Source organism: Entelurus aequoreus, linkage group LG14 (assembly GCF_033978785.1).
Source record: "Entelurus aequoreus isolate RoL-2023_Sb linkage group LG14, RoL_Eaeq_v1.1, whole genome shotgun sequence".
In the NCBI taxonomy this organism is placed as follows: Eukaryota; Metazoa; Chordata; class Actinopteri; order Syngnathiformes; family Syngnathidae; genus Entelurus; species Entelurus aequoreus.
Window position 1 is genome coordinate 39354666 of NC_084744.1, and position 13486 is coordinate 39368151.

Here is a 13486-nt window from a genome sequence, read left to right on the forward strand (position 1 = left end):
AGCCCATAACCAAAAGACCAAACCCATGAAGATGGCAAAATGGCAGCGCATTCACACGCAGCGGCTGAATGCTCTCGTATTCGGTGTTTTGTTTATTTACTAGTGTGTCAATTTATACTATTTGCGTTAAAAATCTTCTCGGCAAACATCATCTATAGCCGGCAGGATCTCTTAGGAATAGGTTTACACAGCGAGCGGTCTGCTACAACTGACTTCATTTGCTCGCATGAAATACACGTGGATATAGCTAAGCGCCCCAGCTCAGCCTGGACTACCATCCCAGCAGGGAGGCGGCGCCGGGATCGAAAACAAAAGCGGGGATGCATAACTGGCCTGTTGCTAAGGCTAAGGAAGCGGCCACACAAACCGCTGCTTCAGAGTATCTTCCTCACAAACGCAAGATCACTGGCGAACAAAATGGACAAACTAAGACTACAGGCTGCAAATAACATTGTGAAGGATTGCTACATGCTGCTCATCACAGAGACTTGGCTTAATCCTTCCATTCCTTCCATGTTGTGATGCTAACAGCTGTGTACATTCCTCCGGATGCTAATGCCAACGTGGCACTCGGACATTTATATGACACTATCAGCAGTCAGCGGAGTCTGTATCCTGAGGCTGCTCAGATCATCGCTGGGGACTTTAATCATGTAGATTTAAAGACTGCACTCCCTAAACTCCATCAGCATGTTAAATGTGCTATCAGGGGAGACAACACACTAGACAAGGTTTATTCGAACATTAAACAAGGCTTCAGGGCTAAACCACTTCCTCACCTTGGTCAGTCAGACCACATGACCCTGCATTTAATACAATCCCCCTTTCAGGAAAAGTGCTTCTACCACAACCAGAACTGTTAAAACATGGCCTGACGGTGCTTCTGAACAGCTTTAGGACTGTTTTGAGTCAACAGACTGGAACATCTTTAAAGGCCTACTGAAACCCACTACTACCGACCACGCAGTCTGATAGTTTATATATCAATGATGAAATCTTAACATTGCAACACATGCCAATACGGCCGGGTTAACTTATAAAGTGCAATTTTAAATTTCCCGCTAAACTTCCAGTTGAAAACGCCTTTGGATGATGACGGATGCGTGTGACGTAGCCAGTGAAACAGAAGTATCGGTACCCCATTGAATCCAATACAAAATAGCTGTTTTCATCTCATAATTCCACAGTATTCTGGACATCTGTGTTGGTGAATCTTTTGCAATTTGTTTAATGAATAATGGAGACTGCAAAGAATAAAGTTGTAGGTGGGATCGGTGTATTAGCGGCTGGCTGTAGCAACACAACCAGGAAGACTTTGACTCGGATAGCAGACGCGCTAGCCGACGCTAGCCACTAACCGCACGGATGATCGTGGTGAAGTCCTTCATCCTTCTGTCGATCGCTGGAACGCAGATGAGGGCTGGCTGGCGTAGGTGGAGCGCTATTGTTTTTATCATAGCTCTGTGAGGTCCCGTTATACTTAGTTAGCTTCAATGGCGTCGTTAGCAACAGCATTTTTAAGCTTCGCCAAGCTGGAAAGCATTAACCGTGTATTTACATGTTCATGGTTTAATAGTATTGTTGATTTTCTGTCTATCATTCCAGTCAGGGGTCTATGTATTTTGTTTCTATCTGCATTTGAGCCCGATGCTATCACGTTAGCTCCCTAGCTAAGTTAGCTTCAATGGCGTCGTTAGCAACAGCATTGTTAACCTTCACCAGGCTGGAAAGCATTAACCGTGTATTTACATGTCCATGGTTTAATAGTATTGCTGATCTTCTGTCTATCCTTCCAGTTAGGGATTTATTTATTTTGTTTCTATATGCAGTTAAGCACGATGCTATCACGTTAGCTCCGTAGCTAAAGTGTTTCGTCGATATATTGTCGTGGAGATAAAAGTCACTGTGAATGTCCATTTCGCGCTCTCGACTCTCATTTTCAAGAGGATATAGTATCCGAGGTGGTTTAAAATACAAATCCGTGATCCACAATAGAAAAAGGAGAGAGTGTGGAATCCAATGAGCCAGCTTGTACCTAAGTTACGGTCAGAGCGAAAAAAGATATGTCTTGCACTGCATTCTAGTCCGTCACTCTAACATACCTCATCCACGAATCTTTCATCCTCGCTCAAATTAATGGGGTAATTGTCGCTTTCTCGGTCCGAATCGCTCTAGCTGCATTGAAAACAATAGGAAAATATGAGGAGGCGATCAACTGACTACGTCACGCTACTTCCGGTATAGGCAAGGCTTTTTTTTATCAGAGACCAAAAGTTGCGAACTTTATCATCGTTCTCTACTAAATCCTTTCAGCAAAAATATGGCAATATCGCGAAATGATCAAGTATGACACATAGAATGGATCTGCTATCCCCGTTTAAATACAAAAAATTCATTTCAGTAGGCCTTTAAACACCAAGATCTGGAGCAGTACACAACATCTGTCATGGACTATATAAAATACTGCACAGACAATGTCACAGAGGAAAAGCGCATCCGGGTCTATCCGAACAGGAAGCCATGGATTACAAAAGAAGTGCAGTGCCTGCTTAGGAAGAGAAACATCGCTTTCAGAGCTGGTGATACAGCGCTATACAGCACATCCAAATCCAACCTGAAGAGAGGCATTAGGGCGGCCAAAGCTGACTACAGGAGGAAGATTGAGGACTGCTTCGAGAGCAACAACTCCAGGCAGGTGTGGTAGGTGGTTCAGCACACCAACTATCGACCTAGCAACACCTCGGCTGATGCCAGTGACATCTCACTGGCGGAGGAGCTGAACCACTTATTTGCCCGCTTCGAGGTATCCTCACAGGACAGTCACACCACATCTTTCAGCCCACAGCAGTCACATTCTCACAGTGGAGAAGCATGAGTTGAGACGCACCCTGAGGGCGGTGAAGCCGAGGAAAGCGACAGGGCCCGACGGCATCTCGGGACAGGTGCTCCAGGACTGTGCAGACCAGCTGGCTGGGGTTTTTACCACCATTTTTAACCAGTCACTGTCCCAGGGTGCCATCCCTCCCTGTCTCAAGTCCTCAACCATCATTCCAATCCCAAAAAAGACTTCCATTAGCAGCCTTAATGACTACTGTCCAGTAGCACTTACCCCACTCATGGGTAAGTGCTACTGGACAGTTTCTCAAGTGCTTTGAGAAACTGGTACGGGCACACATCATTTCAAATCTTCTACCCAGGTTTGACCCTCACCAGTTTGCCTACAGAACCAACAGGTGCACAGAGGATGCTATCGCCACAGCTCTCCACGCTGCTTTGTCCCACCTGGAGCTGCAGGGGAGCTACGCGCGGCTACCATTTGTGGACTTCAGCTCAGTATTTAATACCATACTCCCCAACAGACTAATGACCAGACTTTTACAACTGGAAATATCCAACTCCGTCTGCCTTTGGATCAAGGACTTCTTGTCGGACCGCTCCCAGAGGGTGAAGGTAGGCCCCCAAATCTCCACAGCCCTTAGCCTAAACATAGGCTCACCCCAGGGCTGTGTGCTGAGCCCCCTACTCTACACCCTCTACACACATGACTGCACCCCCGCACACTCCAGCAAAGCCATCATCAAGTTTTCTGATGATACCACAGTTGTAGGGCTCATCTCTGGGGGAGATGAGTCGGCTTACCGGGACGAGGTGGAGCAGATGTCAATGTGGTGTTCAGACAATAACCTTGCCCTGAACACCTCCAAGACCAAGGAGCTGGTCATAGACTTCAGGAGAACAGCCAAAACAGACACTCAGCCTCTATTCATCGGGGGGAAACAGGTGGAGACCTGCAGCAGATAGTAAAACTGGAGTCTGTCATAAGAGTCGCTGCTCCTTTTCTATATTGTGTTTTAACATATATGCTCGTTTTAGTCATAATTATTTATTTTATTCTTCTGGTCTGCGCTTCAAGCTGTGTAAGGGGAAGAGGCAAAACGCTGATTGAACATTAATAACGTCGTGAAGAGCCCGAGATGGTCGCGCACACACACACACACACGCACACAAACACACGCAAACATTCACAGACACACACAGGATCACGGTCAAAAAAGGTGGATTGTTGCGTGCAGGATTGTACAGATTATCGTTGCTTCCATACGGTTTACTACTGCAGTATCTGGAGACATTTCCGCCATGGTTGATCGAGGTAAAAATGCTAACAGCTGATCACTGATCGAACTCAAATTAATCGCGATCGTCAATGCAGACAATATAATCACCCAGCCCTATTTAGCACCACTAAAATTCTACAAACCAGTCGTTTAAAATCACCTTATCAATGTCTTTAATGGCCACACTGGCAATACGGTCCATCAAGGGAGGGCAGAACCAATTTGTCCATGCTATGATGCGGGACAGTTCCGGCAAGTTTGTCCAATTGATTTGATCTATCATTCTGTGCAGCGTGGCCATGGTATCTTCCAGAATCATTTTCTCAAACCACTCCCCCGAAACATACTTGAGCTCTTCAAGAAGCAAGTTCAGTCGGTCAGTCGTCTGCAGCCTCTCAAGACCGCGGCAGCTAAGTGTCTGCAGCAGACGCACGTACTCGCTGGTGGTGCTTTGGTGGTGGTACAACGGGTCGTTACGCATCCACTTCCCGAGAACAAAGGAAATGGTTACGAGATCTTCAAAACAGCATTGGGACACCACTGCGTTGAGCCGGGAGATCACAACCTCCTGAAGTCGCGGACCAGGTAACATGGACAGAACACGGGTCAACATGATCACTTCACCGGGGAGGAAGCTGCGCTCTAAAAATCTGCAAAGTCAACGTGAATTAAGTCTCGACTTCCAACAGGTTTAGTTATTACAACCTGTTATTTAGTTGATATTAACTTACCTGACCAAAATGTTTCTTAGTTTGGTAAAGAGTTCTAGATTCCAATAATCCAACATAAAAAGTGCCTGTGTGATTCTACAGACCTCCACTGGCCTGTAAGTGTCAAGGTTCCTTTGGATTACTGATGCAATTCTGAAAAAGACACCCACACTTAGAACACACATGTGAAAAAAGGGATAAGGGTATTGTGACCCCTCGCCAAAAAGTGCAAATAAAACAAATATGCATTAGGTCTATTTTTGCAGATGAGAGCTTTCACTCTTCTGGAAAGACTTTCTTTAAGATGTGTCTGTGAGAACGTGAATACGTATGTTCCAAATAAGCGTTTGATGAGCATTCCTCAACTTTCTCAGTCTTTTTTGCCACTTGTGCCAGCTTTTTCTAAACATGTTGCAGGCATCAAATTCCAAATAAGCCAATATTTGGAAAAAATAGGTTTCTCAGTTTGAACGTTAAATATCTTGTCTTTGCAGTCTATTCAATTGAATATATGTTGAAAAGGATTTGCAAATCATTGTATTCTCTTTTTATTTACCATTTACACAACGTGACAACTTCACTGCTTTTGGGTTTTTCAAGTACTAGTATCGTTAAAAATGTAAACGATACCCGTCCCTAAACCTTGCTGGCCGTGATTGTGATTGATGCGTAACGAGGAAGTGTTGTGTTATTATTGTGGGTAGCGCTACAGCAAAATGTGTGTAAGGTGTTGGATCAGAGGGCTGCTGTTCGTATGTAAAGGTTGAAGATAAAGTTTAAAAATGTATAGAAGATCTCACCTTCAAGCAAATGGATGATTCAGCATTCATTCAGCACCAAAATGATGAATTATATATACATTTTATCTCCGATCTGGTTACTTTATACAACTTTTCCGTCAATTTTATTTCTCCTTCATCAACAAGTTGTCAGCAAAATTATGACTTTTGGCCTAGAATGCTTCAGGCTGCACACAGCGGCACTGACTCGTTCAGTTCCAGCTTTACTGATGCCATGTTCAAGCAGTGTGGTGGTATCAGTTATAATAAAAGGTAAATACAGGATCGTCTTTCAGTGTTTCCCATAAACTGCCAAGATACCTGTGGCGGCGGGGGCGTGGCTATGGCCGTGGTCACCATGACATCATCTAGTAATTTGCATAATTTACTACAATGATATGATTTTCTCTAAAAAGGCTCAAAAAATGTATAATTACTAATTAATAATAACAGTTTTGTTTTAAACGTCCATCCATCCATCCACCCATTTTACAATATAATTACAACACTTTATGTACATATTTATATACAGATTTGAACAATAAGTTATTCACTGAAATATATTTATTAATTGTGGTTCTTACAAAAAATATATCTTATAAAATATAAAAGCTAAAATGTCTCTTAAAGCTCTGCCCCTTTAATTAGTGCATACTAAATAATTTAACTTTAGCCTACTACTACAACCATATTATTTACCAGCAACATAAAGTGAAACAGAGGCAGAGGTGTCCTGCCACAGTTAGTAACAAATAAACAGAAAACAGTAGTGGTGGTAGATAGACACAGAGCTTCATCAAACATCTGATCCACTGAACAAAGAGCTCCAAAAATCTTGAACTTTAGACTGCCATCAGTTTTACTCCCTACACTTAACCATGTTTCCTACTGCCTGCAGACTTTGCACCCTTTGTTATATACACATGTTGTGTTTCTAATATAAATACATTTAATAAAGTCAAATACAAATAAGGCAACAAGAGAAGTATCCTACACTTCTCTTTTGTAAAGTAAATCTGAACAGCCGATATGGGCATCTACATCAACTATATGATTTGCCTGTGAAGCTGGACAGGACAAAAAAATATATATATTATATATTTATTTTTTTTGTTTTTATTTGTGGTGGACGTAATTCTTTCGTGGCGGGCCGCCACAAATAAATGAATGTGTGGGAAACACTGTCTTTTGATTTCCGCTCAATACACTAATTCCAATACAGCATCTATTAGGCTAGAGGTCACAGGGAAATGGTATTCAAATACAGTAGTACCTCAACTTACAATCTTAATTGGTTCTGTGACAGAGCTCTTAACTCAAAACCTGTATCTTGTCATTTTAACATATAAAATGCCTTTAAAAAACAACTTTTAGATAAGAAATATTGTAAAAAAAAAAAAAACAATACCATTCTACAAACCGCTACAATAGTTTGATGAAATAATATGATAATAATACACAGTATTCATCTTGGAAAGCGGACCTCTATGGTATCTTATTTGAGCAGCTTCTCCATTATTTAATGGATTAATATCCACGGTTTTGATATGATTTTAGCATCCTTGGCTGGCTTTAGACTCTTCCTGCTTCAGTCGGGATCCAACTAGCAGTGATATGCCTGAATTGCATAGTTAGCACTGTCCTTCACACTCACGTTCTTTGTTCCAATGGTTGGAAAAATATAATCTGTGTCGACCGATAAGCTATTGCTAGTGATTATGACCAGATGTTTTGGGCGGATCTTACAGGGTTCAATGTAGCTAATGGCGGGGATGCTTGTAGCTTACATTTTTGCTTGCAACTTAAAGTTGAACAATTACCCAAAAGACACCGCTTATCTCAAAACACTGTTAAGCTGAGGTACCATTGTAGTTGTGTCTGCATATTGTAATAATTTGTATCTGTAACTTTACAAAAAATACAATAAAATAAGAATTGATCTCAGAGCAAGTTGATATTAACTCACTTCTTTATCAAGATAAAGTTCCTGCTCTGCATCTGTTGCAGTGCTTCAGCAATATCCATCACCTGCAGTGCGTTAAACTCATCAGCCAATATGTAGGCTGTGCTCTCCAATCTGAAAGCAATATAAAATCACTAAAGCATTAAGCGATTTAAACCATGTGTGTTTCATCATTTACTGATACTAACCGGTTTCTCATCTCTGGACTGGCAAAGGGTGCCAGAGAGAGTAATGCAGTAAATGCATGCGGGTCGATGCTTGAATCAATCTCTTCTGTCAGCCGTTGTTTCACAGCCAGCTTGAAGTCACAGCTGTGAAAATGCAGCGACCGAAACAGCCCCATTAACATACAGATGTGGTTCACATCCATCGTGGGAATTTCGCATATGAGAATCCGGCTGCACTTCTCCAACAATGGCCTGTGGGTGCACTTGATGTGGCGCAGGAACTGCACCACTCTGCGAGCGTTGCTGGCTTGGGGCCAATCCGTTTTGTCCAGGAGGTGGTCCACCCTGCTAATGAGGGCATCTCGAAAACGAGGGGACACCATGGACGACACAGTAATTAGAAAGGTAGAGAGGATCCTGGAATAAAAGATGCTGAAGTTAAGGATTGTTTTACAAAGATTCATGTTGACATTTACAGTGCAACTGAAATTGTAAATAAGCTCAATTATTACTTTGTAAATATTGGCCCTACCTTGTCACAACAAATTCCAGATGGAAACATCGATGGTGGAACAGTACCAAAAGTGTGCCAATAAAAAAATCAAATGGCTATACTGACATTAATATGGTATTGATATATCAAATTATAGATGTAATTATTGAGCCTTTTACATATATTTGTAATGAGTCTTATAATTCAGGAATATTTCCAGACTGCATGAAAATAGCTAAAGTCATTCCACTCTTTAAGAAAGGAAACAAATCAGAATTTTCTAATTATAGGCTAATGTTACTTCCGCAGTTCTCTAAAATTCTAGAGAAGACTGAATACTTTCTTAATGAATTTAAGATTTTAAGTAACAGCTAATCTTTTAACTGCTACAGCAATTATGGAACTAACTGCAGAAATCGCCAATGCAATACACAAAAAGCACTACTTAGTAAGCATCTTTGTAGATCTTGAAATAGCGTTTGATACGCTGGACCACAATATATTGTTGCATAAATTATATAAATATGGTATAAGAGGTCTGTGATGAGGTGGCGACTTGTCCAGGGTCTACCCCGCCTACCGCCTGAATGCAGCTGGATTGGCTCCAGCACCCGCCGCCACCCCGAAAGGGACAAGCGGTAGAAAATGGATGGATGGATGGTATAAGAGGTGTGGCACACCAATTGGTTACAAGCTATATAAAAAAACAGGAATCAGTTTGTTGAAATCAACAACATAAAGTCTAAAAGTTGTAATAGAACTTGCGGAGTACCTCAAGGATCGGTCCTAGAACCGATACAAATTATTTTGTATATAAATGACATTGTGATTGTGTCTCATTTACTCAGGTGCATTCTATTTGCGGATGACACAACTATAGGCAAAAATATAAACGACGTCCTACAAATTGTAGAAAATGAATTCCAGAAAATGATGATGTGGTTCAATGGCAATAAATTGTCCTTAAATATAGGCAAAACTAAACGTAAGATTTTTTTTGTAGTAAAAGGAAATACGCTGAAGCGTCATTAATTAATGGATTGGAAATTGAAAGGACAAATGAGATTATGTTTCTAGGTTTTATGATTGATGAACACTTGAAACATGGAAATCACATATTGATAATGTCAAAGTATGCCAAATAATAGCTGTGCTGTATAAAGTCAAAGATTTTCTAAATAAGAGTGCATTTATTTTGTTGTATAACTCATTGACTGTTCCATATCTGACCTATTGCATTAAAGTATGGGGAAGTACAGAAAAGTGTGATTAGAGTCGCCAGTGGAAATAAATACAGAGACCCAACCGATCCTTTACTTATACAATTAAAAACACTGAAATTTAATGAATTAGTAGATTATAACCTTCTAAAAACATGTATAAAGCTCATATGGAAAATTTACCAAACAATTTGCAAAATAGATTTACCAAGAGAGATAGTAGATATGAACTAAATGGTTTTAACAAAACCCAGGTTTCAGTCAACTGTAAAGGAAAGGTGTGTCTCAATCAGAGGAGTCAGTGTGTGGAACGGTCTTGATTGTGAAATCAAAACTTCTGCCTCCATTTACTTTGTTTAAGAAGACTGTCAAATTATCAACATTACAAAAATATGAAACTGCAGAGTCAACTTTATTAAAGGTATTTTGTGTTTTGATATCCTGAAATTGGTAATACGACTGCATCAGACAGCTCAAAAGAACTGGAACTGTTCCTTGTGACTTTGTGTTGATAGGGCGCAGATATTATAAGTTTTACTTCTTTCTGCTCCTTTTCGTTCATGCTAAATGCTGTTGTTGCATTTGTTTTTCAATGAATGAAATAAAAAAATTAAATGGAAGTCAAAAAATACCAGCAGTCACGTTGAATACACCACACGAGCATGTGTTTAAATACTCAGTGGACAATTCATTAGGCGCACCAGCCCAAAAAAAGGGCCAATAATCAGAATTCTGAGGCATATGCAGTTATACAGAACTTGTTGGGGTAATTCTGCTTTATAATGTGACCAACATTATCATTACAGATAAGTATTCACATGACATATCAATGGAAACAACTCAGTAGAAAGCAGAGAACGAACAATCAACCATGAATGACAAAAGGATTAACAAAATGCTTGTAATAAGAAGATTATATACAAAATGTACAGAGGCAGAAAATAAGTACAAAAAAGTATAAAAACAAGCTAACTAGCATACGAACATGCAGAAAATAATTAGTCGATTATTAAGACAGGATCAAAAACAATATGAGAGCAACATGGGGCGTCCTGAATGGCATTATTCAAAATGTTACTAAGAGGGATTACCCCAATACTTCTCAGACGGAAACCTAAATAATGACAACGTGGAAAAAAAGTAGTTGAAAGTTTCAACAATTAGTCTGTAAATATTGGACCAAAATTGGAGGAAAGGATTCCGGACAGACAGTCTCAACTGAAGACTTCATTGACACCATAGATAGAAATCCCAACTCCATGTTTCTCACCAAAGTGACACAAGAGGAAATAGTTAAAATCGTGGAAAAATGCAAATCCAAGACTTCAATTGATTGTAATGGAACCGACAAAAAAGGTTATTGAAGACATCTCTGGACCATTAATATATATCAGTAATCTATCATTTCAAACAGGCAAATTCCCAAACAAAATGAAAATAGCTAAAGTGGTACCGATTTGTAAGACTGGAGACAAACCCCAATTTACAAACTATAGACCCGTTTCTTTACTTCCACAATTTTCTAAAATCATTGAAAAACTGTTCTATAACAGATTGGACAGTTTCATAAACAAACTACTCGCTGAGAACCAATATTTCAACATTGATGGCTCTAATCGAAAAAAACAGAGGAAATTACAAATGCAATAGATGGTCAACTGTGTGAAGCGGCAGTGTTTATGGCTCTAACTAAAACATTTCACACAATTAATCACAATATTTTAATCCAAAAAATAGAACGGTATGGCATCAGAGGGTTGGGGTTAAACTGGATTAGAAGACTTAGACAAACTTTAATGATCCACATGGGAAAGTGTTCCACACAGTAGCTCAGTTACAAAGGATGGAAAGGGTAAGGATGCAATGGATAAGGCAGGTATAAAGTAGACTAAAAATATACAATAGTATCCCTCTATCCATTTTTTACCGCGTGTCTCTCTCTGGGTCGCAGTAGCAATATAAAATATAACATATGTAATATTTACATATTATGTATACACACAGTATATACAATATGCTGACATATTATTATATAATATATACAATATACAACAAACCCCAATTACCATGTACAATATTAGAGTATATGTAACAGCTGCAGCAAAAAAAAGGGAAGCATAAAATAGAGAGTAGATCCAGCAGAAAATATACATTATAAACAAAGAGAGGTAGCTAACATAGAAGCGGTCAGGTAATAGACAGATATTATTGATCCACAAGGGAATTTGTTCCACACAGTGGCTCAGTTACAAGGGATAGAAAGGATAATGCAGGTATAAAGTAAACTATAAATGTACCATATTAGCAATATACGTAAATTAAAGCTGCAAGCAGCGATGGACGGGACCGACTTTGAGGGCTCATAAAATCCAAACCGGAGCAGTATTTAAAACTCTTTCATCAACTTTTAATTTAGAAGGGTTCAATCTCCCTCCTGTGCTAATTTGAAGCCGACACGACAAACGCGCTCAAGGACATAATGTTTGAAAAAAGGTGACTGTTTTACACAACTTTTGTTTTGAAGGGGGAATTGCAAACTTCCTGTTGATTTTTGCTGGGGGTTGTCAGTGTATGAAATATAGGTCTAAGTGAGACCTACAAAGAGGTTTTTGTTTCATGTCTCTACGACATTCCTACTGAGAGTTACAGGCAGTTTTGTCTGTGTTTTCTTCCTAGGGGGCGCTAGAGCGCAATTTTGAGTTTTGGGGTTTGGTTTTTTGATTAGATCGCAATTTTTGCCAGTCCTGATGTGTGTGTCCAATTTGGTGAGTTTTGAAGCATGTTAAGGGGGTCAAATTAAAGCTCAAAGAGGCGGCGGTATAATAATAAAACGCTAGAAATACAATAGGGTCCTCTGTCCCAAAGGGACTCGGTCCCTAAATATAACATATATGTCATATTTACATATAATATATACAGTTCAATCCCCGGCTTGGAATCTTTCTAATTATATATTATATTATATTTTCTCCCCGTGACAGCTTTGGCTCCCTCCGGGTACTCCGGCTTCCTCCCACCTCCAAAGAAAATGCACCTGGGGATAGGCCCCTCCCACCTCCAAAGACATGCACCTGGGGATAGGCCCCTCCCACCTCCAAAGACATGCACCTGGGGATAGGTTGATTGGCAACACTAAATGGTCCCTAGTGTGTGAATGTTGTCTATCTGTGTTAGCCCTGTGATGAGGTGGTGACTTGTCCAGGGTGTACCCCGCCTTCCGCCCGAATGCAGCTGAGATAGGCTCCAGCACCCCCCGCGACCCCGAAGGGAACAAGCGGTAGAAAGTGGATTGATGGATATACAGTATATTGTTGCACTTGTAATGCGAAAGCAAGACAATTTGAAGTATCTTTTGACACACAAAAACGTGTGCGTCGTTTGTTCATAAAAGACGAGAATGAATGACTGCTTACATCACACAACTCAAAATGGCGGTAACAACAAACCCCCACCTTTGGGAAAATCTCCTGACGGTCACTTAAAGGGGCCGCTCCGAATGACTCACTCTTAACTGCATATACGAATGCTAAACCAGAACAACATTGTTATGTGCACAATCAAACAATGACAGTGAATAATGATGACACGTTCAAGTAAACAGGTGTGGTGAATTAGGTCCTTAAAGCAACCGCTACAATATAATATATACTGATATATTATATTATTATATGATATTTTGCTAAATATGTATTGGAGCAAAAATAATTTCATATTCTTTACTGCTCCCTTGTGTTACCATATTTGAGTTATTGTGCAGAAATATTAAGAAATACTACAAAAGTATGCTTCAGTCACTAACTGTGTTACAAAAAAGCTCAGTTAGAATAATACATAATGTTGGATATAGAGAACACTCAAACTCTATTTATTGAATCGAAGATATTCAAATTCCACAATACAGTGAATTTGCCAACAGCTAAACTTATGCACAAAACAAACTATAACCTGCTACCCAAGAATGTACAACAATATAACAATAACCATATAACCTTAGAGAAAAATGCCATTTAAAACATGTGTATGCACGTACAACACTTAA

At 40.0% G+C, this 13486-nt stretch overlaps 1 protein-coding gene across 1 annotated transcript in view; it reads right to left on the reverse strand.

Moving 5' to 3' along the window:
- fastkd1 (FAST kinase domains 1) overlaps positions 1-13486 on the reverse strand; it is a 154316-nt gene that overhangs the window by 133161 nt on the left and 7669 nt on the right. The window contains exons 5-8 of the mRNA XM_062069851.1: positions 7756-8151; positions 7571-7681; positions 4847-4978; positions 4276-4765 (exon numbers count right to left, since the gene is read on the reverse strand). Coding sequence (XP_061925835.1) covers positions 4276-4765; positions 4847-4978; positions 7571-7681; positions 7756-8151 — 1129 coding nt within the window. The remainder of the gene's footprint in view (positions 1-4275; positions 4766-4846; positions 4979-7570; positions 7682-7755; positions 8152-13486) is intronic.